Source organism: Salmo salar, chromosome 15, assembly GCF_965601325.2.
Source record: "Salmo salar chromosome 15, fSalSal1, whole genome shotgun sequence".
Lineage (NCBI taxonomy): Eukaryota > Metazoa > Chordata > Actinopteri > Salmoniformes > Salmonidae > Salmo > Salmo salar.
Window position 1 is genome coordinate 31,907,503 of NC_138305.1, and position 11,568 is coordinate 31,919,070.

Consider the following 11,568-nt stretch of genomic DNA (forward strand, 5'->3'; position numbering starts at 1 on the left):
TTGTGGCTGAATGGAAGCAAGTCCCCACAGCAATGTTCCAACATCTAGTGGAAAGCCTTCCCAGAAGAGTGGACACTTTTATAGCAGCAAAGGTGGGACCAACTCCATATTAATGCCCATCATTTTTGAATGAGATGTCCGACGAGCTGGTGTCCACATACATTTGGCCATGCAGTGTATTTTATGGAAATAGTCTAAAGGGAAATAAGAAACGGTTTGACATGATTAACTATTTGGTTGTTGCCCTAAAATTATGAACGAGCGGTTGAAATAGCAACAGGTCCCGCGCGCGTTTGAAGCGAGTCACTGTCCATGGTGCTGAACTGAGCGTTCCCACTTGTAGCTCGCTGTATCTAGCAATTCAAGCGGCATAATATGCATCTTGGCATAGCGACAATGACGCGTCGGTCTCACGCTGCAGTGCCGAAATCCCAGCGAGCACGCTGTTTAGCCCTGAGCAAGAGATCTCAGGAGATGGGCATGAATCCCCTGCGTCGTATCTCTCTCCTTGCGATTGATGCAAGAACCTGCGTGCGCTGCCTGCAGCCACAACATCCCTGTCAAACAGCGTGCAAGAGGGGAAATCGGTAAGCGGCGAGGACATGCAGGAGAAGTCTGTAGCAAGCAGCCGCGAGTAGCAGTAACACAACCACATCCCTTTGCCATAGTTGCGGCTCGTGCGGACGCGGGCTGACTTTTAAACAGAAGCCTCCGGGGGCATTATGTTTGTCAACAATAGATGACATCCGCTTTGAGGAACGGCCCGTCGTCATCACTCACGAACGGTCTCGCGACTTTTCAAACAATGACTGACAAGACATTGGCTATGTAGGCTTATGCTATACCTTACTAAAATATACTAGGCAACCTTCTCAATCATAACTGGTTATTTGAATGGGTCAAAAACTACCGCCCCTTGTAGCCCTATTGATTGGCCTTGTAAGTGATTGATTGAACCCCGACTCTCTTACATTTACTGAGGAAGACATGTTGGGGTGTCAGCCGTTTAAAAGGTCATAGAGGTACCGAAGCCCCCTGTGTGTTCTAGGCCTGTACTGCTAGTTGGGAGATTGTACTCCTACACAGACTGATTACTAGACTCCCTTATAACCACGAATGCTCATTATTGCTTTGATGGTAATTTTAAAACGAGCTCATGTCATAGGCCTACACATCCTACAAAATAGCCGTTACTGAAAGTAAAGCAACAATTATTTTTAAGGGACCCCCAAAGGAACAATGAATAGGGAGCTTTTTGGTAGCCTAGTTGCTGTGTTGATTTATCCTATAGTTTAATTGATGTGACCAATAGAAGGATTAGGCTACCTCTCTCTAAAGGAAACCGTTCGCTGTCGAGTGACTGACACCATATCCAGCAAGAGTTCTGGTCATATATATTGGCTAACGTGTGTTTTATGTGTAGCACTATGCCGCAAGCTGTTGCATATAGATGTGGACTATTTGGATGAAATAGGTTCACATATGACACAGCAAACTAAGGAAACCCAACCATTCACCTTGTATTATTCCACCAACGATCACGCTCGCCGGTTCTCAGTGAATTTGGCCATAATACACGCCATCCAGTGAATATGTTGTTTGTTTGACCACGAGGGTCGTGCAATAGGCAATTCCAATATTCTGGGTAAAAGTCTGTGATTTAAATGTCAATTCGAATCTGTCATGTGTCTCATTTTGCTTAGAATGAATATTTGGGATCCGAATCACCATGTTTGTGAAGAAAGGGGCAACAGTGTGCCACTGCCAAAAGGTCAAAACAACGTAGCCATGAAGCACAAACAGGGCCAATCTCTGAACCATTAAAGGCTACAACAATGAGAGGTGAACGGATCATTTCTCCTTTCTTCTCCACTACAAACAACAAGTATCTTACCATATCTTAAAACGTGCGGCATCCCGCGAGAGTATCCCAGAAACAGCATCAGAAGCGGGAGCAGCAGTCTGAGGTTGAACCTGAAAACGAGACTAGTTATCAGCGGGGAGGTAATCTTCATGTTGTTTGCAAAATGCACAGTGGTGATCCCCCGTACGCTTTTGATTCGCCCGGAATTCGGTCTACGGTCTTTCGGCAGGGTGATGGCAGCCCACGCGCAGGATCACGGCATGGTCGCTCGCGCTTCCCCTAAATCCATTAGCAGTCCCGGCATGATTCCCTACTTCACTGCGCCAAGAAACGATCCTCCGGTTCAAGAGACGGCGGGACATCCATGACGGGCGTTACAAACCGGTGGGGGCCCATACATGGGCCGGTGCCTAGCGGAGGTGAGACACGGGCAGCCGGATACCCACACGTGAAGAGCGTTGGTAGGGGAGCAGCGGAGAGCGCCAAGCAGAGCTGAATCGCAATAGCAGCCTATGAGGCACTTTATGTTGCCTACTCTCCCATTATACTGCACTGCTGCACAGCCTCTGACGTCGAGCCAAGGTTAGTGTGAGCGCGCGCCAGAGAAATAGCCTACAGAAGAGGGGGAATGGAAGGGTGAGAGGCAGAGAGCGAGAGAGCGAGAGAATATGTCACAGGTTCTGCCGACAACAGTGTGCCACATATCCTTATCTGCATCCCAAATTAACTGCTCTTTTACAACGCTATTAGTTCCTCGGCTAATGCCATCCACCCACCCATTTTGATTATGTAACGCTTGTGAGCGTTTTTACATCGCTCTGCGCAAGTAGCTTATCCACACAGACCAAGACTGTTCTCTCTAGGTCATAACCAGTGTCGCTATGTAATAGGACGCCAGACTATAGCGTCTCATCATCTGTGAACTATGATTTGGGCGTAATGGTGTGACTGTGGAAGACGTTCGTGGTGGATTATGCTGCTCCACAACAGCTTACCCATTCATCCAAAGGATGATGTAAAAAATGAATTGGGCCACCATTCATTCTAGAGGTCGATTTATTTTTTCTTCTTTGCTATATATTGTCTTCTGTTATTGAAAGTGATGGTATTCAATAATAAACACGATGGTCTGAAAACGGTCTGAAAACACAAGCATCGATGTTTGCAGAAAAGTGCAGTTGAATAGCTTAGAAACACGCTGGTCATTTATTTCAGCACCAATCACTGCCCCTCTGCGAATTTCAGCACCATGGACAGCGACGCAGTGACCCAGGCTGCATTCTCTGTAACAAGCTTAAGGCAGTAAGTTGGTGCTCTACGGAAAACAAGCGCCTCATTAGGCTAAATCAACCAGAATGTTGTAATATGTGTCCCCTTCACTTTTTCAGACATTTGGTTGTAGGCCTATGTAGGACAAGCCATGCGGGTACACCATGAATTGAGTAAGAGATGCTAGTCTTTGAATTGGTTTTAAATTGTCAGTTTAGAACCATTCAGAGACGTGACAATATGATGATTGTTCGCTGTTAGTGTAACTACATCCTTTCAAGGAATGAGTGGCAATTTTCTGAACGTTGGGCTTTATATCATATGAACAATGCACTCTAAGATCAAAACATAATTTCCATCTAGGCTTCAGAATCCAATCAATAAAACTGCTTCCAATTTTGTATAACCTTATGAGACAGGCCACGAAGACTTACAGCATATTAAACTATTGTTGACTTACTTTTGCCATTGCTGACATTTGATGAAAGTACAAAAAAACGAATAGGCCTTTTAACCAAATGCAGCTCACTTATCTCTTTCCTTGTACACATGTGAGAGGGAAAGACTTGAGTCAATGGTGAGAATTGAAATTGGCAGAGAGGAGCGAACCCATAACACCAGCTATCGACAGTATCCGCTCTGGAGGCACGAATATTTAACCTATGCAAATTACTTCACTTTAGACTTAAAAGCCTTCCAAGATCTGATCGCTCCGCGTGTATGCCTATCAACCGCCTCACAACCGCCACTGGAAAGCCAAAGACTCACGAACTAACTGCATAAAGAGATATGTGTCACCATGACAACCGATTAAAATCTGTGTAGATTTAGGAAAGCAATAATTGCTTAGAGTTAGTTAAAATATCACGTTTATATGTGAATACCCCCAACTGCATCGGCATGGAATGTAGGCGCAAAGGTTATAGATGTTTACAGTGCGTGCAAACGTTATCAGAGCCCGGGCCCCAAGTGTGCGATTCAGCCAGGGCTGATGATGAATCCGCGGTAGGTAACCTTCAGCAAAAAGGCCCCTCTACGAGTGGGTAGAGTGGCGATGAGAAGGGATTTAATCTTCTGCACCGAATGCACGGAGATATGAAAGAACTCTTTGATCTTTGCCCAACTCCTCCACCATAGCCCCAACCCACTGGATGAACAGTGTCATTGTATGTGGTCTCAAGTTTGAAGAAGTGAATGACAGGTGTGTGTGCGCGCGTGTGCGTATGTGTGTGTGTGTGTTTGTGTGTGTGTGAGAGAGAGAGAGAAACTGCACTGTGCGTGTGTGTGTTTCCTAGAAACAGCAGCCACAGTACAAAGAGTGTTTGGGTTAATCAGATGCAAATCTACTTACATCAACCAAGGCACTTTTTCCTAACCCTCGAGCATTGGGAGAGTCAATAGGTCTCTCTATTCAAGCACATTTTGAATAGCCTATGTAAACACCAATATTGCCTGCAAAAAAATACAAAGACACATGATCGATCGTTATCTAAGAACTTACAAACAACCAAAAGAAAACCAAAACTTGGATACAATGGGTAGTCGTGTGAACGTTCATACGACACTGGGTTGGGAATTTGGTTGCGTGTCTACACAGACGCACACTCTCTGACTGCGAGGTGAGAATATCAAACACACTGAAGCACTCGCCATCCCACCATCTGTGCTATTACCATAATTATGGAGAAAAGCAGCGTTTCACTAAGCCTCACACCCAGCATGAAAGGAATGCTTATTGAGCTTAGGGGAGAAGACATCGACTGATGGAGAGAAAATGCTGCAGAAACCGCTACTGGTAATTCACCTCTGGTGAAACATCGCCCTCTGTCTTGTAATATAAGTACTTCAGGTAGGTGGTCATAAAGCCAGATTGGGATCTGTAGATGAATGTCTGCAACAGTGCACCTATCCAGCTAGTGTAGGATTGATGGTGCTGTTGATGTTGGGGGGGGGGGGGGGGTGGTTATGGAGTGAGGCAGCAGAGGGTACTTGGGTTTTCTATTTCTAATTGTTATAGGGCCAACATGAATTCATGGTACGTTCACAAGCTGCCAGAGCTATCGGAAATACGAGATTCCGACTTGGAAGTTTCACTTGAACGACAATTCAAGTGTAATTATAAGCGGGGAAACCCAGAGAGAAAAAAACGAGTTACTCGAGTTGTTACGTTTCACCGCTGACCTTCACCTTTTCAACAACAAATCAGTTTCTGACACATAGAAACCTATCAACGTGGATAATGTAGCTAGTTAAGCTTGCTAAGTTTATTACTAGCAATGTGAGCTAGCTCATCTAGCTAGCTGAAATGCTATTGGTTGAAGAATTGTTCCGACATCAAAAGCACTTGAACACAAAATCATATCAGACTTACGACTTCCTTATTGGGATGTTTCCCCCTTCCGACGACCACATGAATACAGCACCAGTGTGTCTGTTGGGGTTTTGTACTTCTGATTTAGGTACTACGTGAAACCAGTGTGTGTTTTGGGGCTTTGTAGTACATATTACTAAATCCAGGCTTCGCTGTGTGTACACATAGAGTACTGCTCAAACGTTTGGACACACCTACTCATTCCAGGGTTTTTCTTTATTTTGACTATTTTCTACATTGTAGAATAACAGTGAAGACATCAAAACTATGAAATAACACATATGGAATAATGTAGTAACCAAAAAAGTGTTAAACAAATCAAAAAATATATTTTATATTTGAGATTCTTCAAACTAGCCACCCTTTGCCTTGATGACAGCTTTGCACACTCTTGGCATTCTCTCAACCAGATTCATGAGGTAGTCACCTGGAATGCCTTTCAATTAACAGATGTGCCTTGTTAAAAGTGAATGTGTAATTTATTTCCTTCTTAATACGTTTGAGCCAATCAGATGTGCTGTGACAAGGTAGGGGTGGTATACAGAAGATAGCCCTATTTGGTAAAAGTCCAAGTCCATATTATGGCAAGAACAGCTCAAATAAGCAAAAAGAAATGACACTCCATCATTACTTTAAGACATGAAGGTCAGTCAATGCGGAAAATGTCAAGAGTTTTGAAAGTTTCTTCAAGTGCAGTTGCAAAAACCATCAAGCGCTATGATGACACTGGCACTTATGAGGACCGCCACAGGTAAGGAAGACCCAGAGATACTTCTGCTGCAGAGGATACGTTCATTAGAGTTAACTGCACCTCAGATTGCACCCCAAATAAATTCTTCACAGAGTTCAAGTAACAGACACATCTCAACATCAACTGTTCAGAGGAGACTGTGTAAATCAGCCGTTCATGGTCGAATTGCTGCAAAGAAACCATTACTAAAGGACACCTGCTTGGGCCAAGAAACATGAGCAATGGACATTAGACTTGTGGAAATCTGTCCTTTGGTCTGATGAGTCCAAATTTGAGATTTTTGGTTCCAATTCCGTGTCTTTATGAGACGCAGAGTAGGTGAACGTATGATCTCTGCATGTGTGGTTCCCACTGTGAAGCATGGAGGAGGAGGTGTGATGGTGGGGGTGCTTTGCTGGTGACACTATCAGTAATTTATTTAGAATTCAAGGCACACTTAACCAGCATGGCTACCACAGCAATACACCATCCCATCGTGATTGTGCAGTATACATACAGTTGAAGTCAGAATTTACATACACCTTAGCCAAATACATTTAAACTCAGTTTTTCACAATTCATGACATTTAACCCTAGTAAAATTTCCCTGTCTTAGGTCAGTTAGGATCACCACTTTATTTTAAGAATGTGAAATGTCCGAATAATAGTAGAGAAAATGATTTATTTCAGCTTTTATTTCTTTCATCACATTCCCAGTGGGTCAGAAGTTTACATGCACTCAATTAGTATTTGGTAGCATTGCCTTGAAATTGTTTAACATGGGTCAAATGTTTCGGGTAGCCTTCCACAAGCTTCCCACAATAAGTTGGGTGACTTTTGGCCCATTCCTCCTGACAGAGCTGGTGTAACTGAATCAGGTTTGTAGGCCTCCTTGCTCACACACGCTTTTCAGTTTTGCCCACAAATTTTCAATGTGATTGAGGTCAGGGCTTTGTGATGGCCACTCCAATACCTTGACTTTGTTGTCCTTAAGCCATTTTGCCACAACTTTGGAAGTATGCTTGGGGTCATTGTCCATCTGGAAGACCCATTTGCGACCAAGCGTTAACTTCCTGACTGATGTCTTGAGATGTTGCTTCAATATATCCACATCATTTTCTTTCCTCGTGATGCCATCTATTTTGTGAAGTGCACCAGTCCCTCCTGCAGCAAAGCACCCCCACAACATGATGCTGCCACCCCTGTGCTTCACGGTTGGGATGGTGTTCTTCTGCTTGCAAGCCTCCCCCTTTTTCCTCCAAACATAATGATGGTATTTATGGCCAATCAGTCCTATTTTTGTTTCATCAGACCAGAGGACATTTCTCCAAAAAGTACGATCTTTGTCCCCATGTGCAGTTGCAAACCATAGTCTGGCTTTTTTATGGTGGTTTTGGAGCAGTGGCTTCTTCCATGCTGAGCAGTCTTTCAGGTTAAGTTGATATAGGACTCCTTTTACTGTGGATATAGATACTTTTGTACCTGTTTCCTCCAGCATCTTCACAAGGTCCTTTGCTGTTGTTCTGGGATTGATTTGCATTTTCGCACAACAGTACGTTCATTTCTAGGAGACAGAACGCTTCTCCTTCCTGAGCGGTATGACGGCTGCGTGATCCCATGGTGTTTATACTTGCATACTATTGTTTGTACAGATGAACGTGGTACCTTCAGGTGTTTGAAAATTTCTCCCAAGGATGAACCAGACTTGTGGATGTCTTTTTTTCCAAGGTCTTGGCTGATTTCTTTAGATTTTCCTCTGATGTCAAGCAAAGAGGCACTGAGTTTGAAGGTAGGCCTTGAAATACATCCACAGGTACACCTCCAATTGACTCAAATTATGTCAATTAGCCTATCAGAAGCTTCTAAAGCCTTGACATAATTTTCTGGAATTTTATAAGCTTTTTCAAGGCGCAGGCAACTTAGTATATGTAAACTTCTGACCCACTGGAATTGTGATACAGTGAATTATAAGTGAAATAATCTGTCTGTAAACAATTGTTGGAAAAATTACTTGTGCCATGCACAAAGTAGATGTCCTAACCGACTTGCCAAAACTATAGTTTGTTAACAAGAAATTTGTGGAGTGGTTGAAAAACAAGTGTTAACGACTCCAACCTAAGTGTATGTAAACTTCCCACTTCAGCTGTATATACTTAACAAAAATATGAACGCAACATGTAACCATTTTAACGATTTTACTGAAATACAGGTCATATAAGGAAAGCAGTCAATTGAAATAAATTCCTTTGGCCCTAATCAATGTATTTCACATGACTGGTCAGGTGGGCAGCCATGGGTGGGCCTGGGAAGGCATATTCCCATCCACTTGGGAGCCAGGCAAACCCACTGGGGAGCCAGGCCCAGCCAATCACAGTGAGTTTTTCCCCACAAAAGGGCTTTATTACAGACAGAAATACTCCTCAGTTTCATCAGCTGTCTGGGTGGCTGTTCTCAGACGATACCTAAGTTGAAGAAGCCGGATGTGGAGTTCCTGGGCTGGTGTGGTTACTTGTGGTCTGCTGTTGTGAGGACGGTTGGACATCCAAATTCTCTAAAACGACGTTGGAGGCTGCTTATGGAAGATAAATTAACATTAAATTATCTGGCAACAGCTCTGGTGGACATTCCTGCAGTCAGCATATTTTGTTGTGTGTGTGCGTGTGCATGTGTGTGTGTGTGTGTGTGTGTGTGTGTGTGTGTGTGTGTGCGCACGTATGTAAGGGAAACCGTCTCTCTCTCTTTCCCTCCCCTATTTCTCTCTCTCTCCCCCCTCTCTCCCTTCTCTCTCTTTCTCTCAATCCCCCTCTCTCTCTCACCCCCTTTTCTCTCTCTCTCCCCCTATCGCTCTCTCTCTCTCTCCCCTTCTCTCTCTCTGTCTCCCCCTTCTCTCTCTCTCCCCTTCTCTCTCTCTCTCTCTCTCTCCCACGCTCCCTCAAAACATGAGATATTTGTGGCATTGTGATGTGTGACAAAACTGTACATTTTAGAGGGGCCTTTTATTGTCCCCAGCACAAGGTGCACCTGTGTAATGATAATGCTGTATAATCTGCTTCTTGATATGCCACACCTGTCAGGTGGATGAATTATCTTGGCAAAGGAGAAATGCTAATTAACAGGGATGTAAACATATTTGAGATAAATAAGCTTTTTGTGCGTATGGAACATTTCTGGGATCTTTTATTTCAGCTCATGAAACATGGGACCAGCACTTTACATGTTGTGTTTAAGTGTTCAGTATGTTTTAGGAGAGGAGTTCAATGAGGTCTGTTTGTACCAATCCACTTGTCAATACTGCTATATTGAAGAGTGGCTCTATTGTGAGTGGGCCAATTATGAATGTGGGTTTAAAAGTTTCCATAATGCATTTTGGAGGGCTTTTAATAACCTGTTAGGGCTAGGGGGCAGTATTTACACGGCCGGATAAAAAACGTACCCGATTTAATCTGGTTATTACTACTGCCCAGAAACTAGAATATGCATATAATTATTGGCTTTGGATAGAAAACACCCTAAAGTTTCTAAAACTGTTTGAATGGTGTCTGTGAGTATAACAGAACTCATATGGCAGGCAAAAACCTGAGAAGATTCTGTACAGGAAGTGCCCTGTCTGACCATTCCTTGGGCTTCTTGACTCTTTTTATTGAAAACTTAGGATCTTTGCTGTAACGTGACACTTCCTACGGCTCCCATAGGCTCTCAGAACCCGGGAAAAAGCTGAATGATGTCGAGGTAGCTCCTGGCTGAAAAACATTAGTGCCTTTGGTAAGTGGTCTATCAGAGGACAATGACACTGAGGCGCGTGCACGAGGCGACCCCATATTTTTATTTTCTCTCTCTTTGTAATAAAACACAGATTCCCGGTCGGAATATTATCGCTTTTTTACGAGAAAAATGGCATAAAAATTGATTTGAAACAGCGATTGACATGCTTCGAAGTACGGTAATGGAATATTTAGATTTTTTTTGTCACGAAACGCGTCGGGCGCGTCACCCTTCTTTACCCTTTCGGATAGTGTCTTGAACGCACAAATAAAACGCCGCTATTTGGATATAACTATGGATTATTTTGAACCAAACCAACATTTGTTATTGAAGTAGAAGTCCTGGGAGTGCATTCTGACGAAGAACAGCAAAGGTAATAACATTTTTCTTATAGTAAATCTGACTTTGGTGAGGGCTAAACTTGGTGGGTGTCTAAATAGATAGCCCTGTGATGCCGGGCTATCTACTTAGAATATTGTAAAATGTGCTTTCACCGAAAAGCTATTTTAAAATCGGACATAGCGAGTGCATAGAGGAGTTCTGTATCTATAATTCTTAAAATAATTGTTATGTTTTTTGTGAATGATTATCGTGAGTAATTTAGTAAATTCACCGGAAGTTTGCGGGGGGTATGCTAGTTCTGAACGTCACATGCTAATGTAAAAAGCTGGTTTTGATATAAATATGAACTTGATTGAACAAAACATGCATGTATTGTATAACATAATGTCCTAAGATTGTCATCTGATGAAGATCATCAAAGGTTAGTGCTGCATTTAGCTGTGATTTGGGTTTATGTGACATTATATGCTAGCTTGAAAAATGGGTGTCTGATTATTTCTGGCTGGGTACTCTGCTGACATAATCTAATGTTTTGCTTTCGGACAGTGTGGTTAGATTAACGAGAGTCTTGTCTTTAAAATGGTGTAAAATAGTCATATGTTTGAGAAATTGAAGTAATAGCATTTCTAAGGTATTTGAATAACGCGCCACGGGATTCCACTGGCTGTTACGTAGGTGGGACGAAATCGTCCCACTGGCCCTAGAGAAGTTAACCTACTGTAGGCTAAGGGAAGATCACATACATGAAAATCTTTCTCTCTCTAACTCTCTCTCTCTCTCGCTCTCTCTCTCTGCGATGACAGAGGCAAGGAAACCATGGAAACGGGTGCCTGATGCACTGTGAATGGTGAAAAGACCCTGAAAGAGAACATGATCATACACGTTAGCCACACAATATGTTAGAAGAGCCCTTGTAGAGGTACTGCTACAGTGTTGTGTTTAATACACATGGCAGCAATTGCAATGCTAAAATGGGATATTCAACAGGTTTTTCAAATGCTCAGGGTTATATTTTCTCATAATTGAGCAAATACATGGCATACCATATTTTCTGTCCTCCACATCAATTATTATTTTTTACTTAAATTAGGCAAGTCAGTTAAGAACAAATTCTTATTTACAATGACGGCCTACCCCGGCCAAATCCGGATGACGGTGGGCCAATTGTGCGTCGCACTATGGTACTTCCTATCACAACCAGATGTGATACAGCCTGGATTCAAACCAGGG

General features: G+C 43.0%; 1 protein-coding gene across 1 annotated transcript in view; it reads right to left on the minus strand.

Moving 5' to 3' along the window:
- LOC106571163 (glutamate receptor ionotropic, kainate 2) overlaps positions 1-2,855 on the minus strand; it is a 170,331-nt gene extending 167,476 nt beyond the window's left edge. The window contains exon 1 of the mRNA XM_045695592.2: positions 1,895-2,855. Within this exon, the coding sequence (XP_045551548.1) occupies positions 1,895-2,015 (121 nt within the window). The 5' untranslated portion in view covers positions 2,016-2,855. The remainder of the gene's footprint in view (positions 1-1,894) is intronic.
- Positions 2,856-11,568: the final 8,713 nt, after the last annotated feature.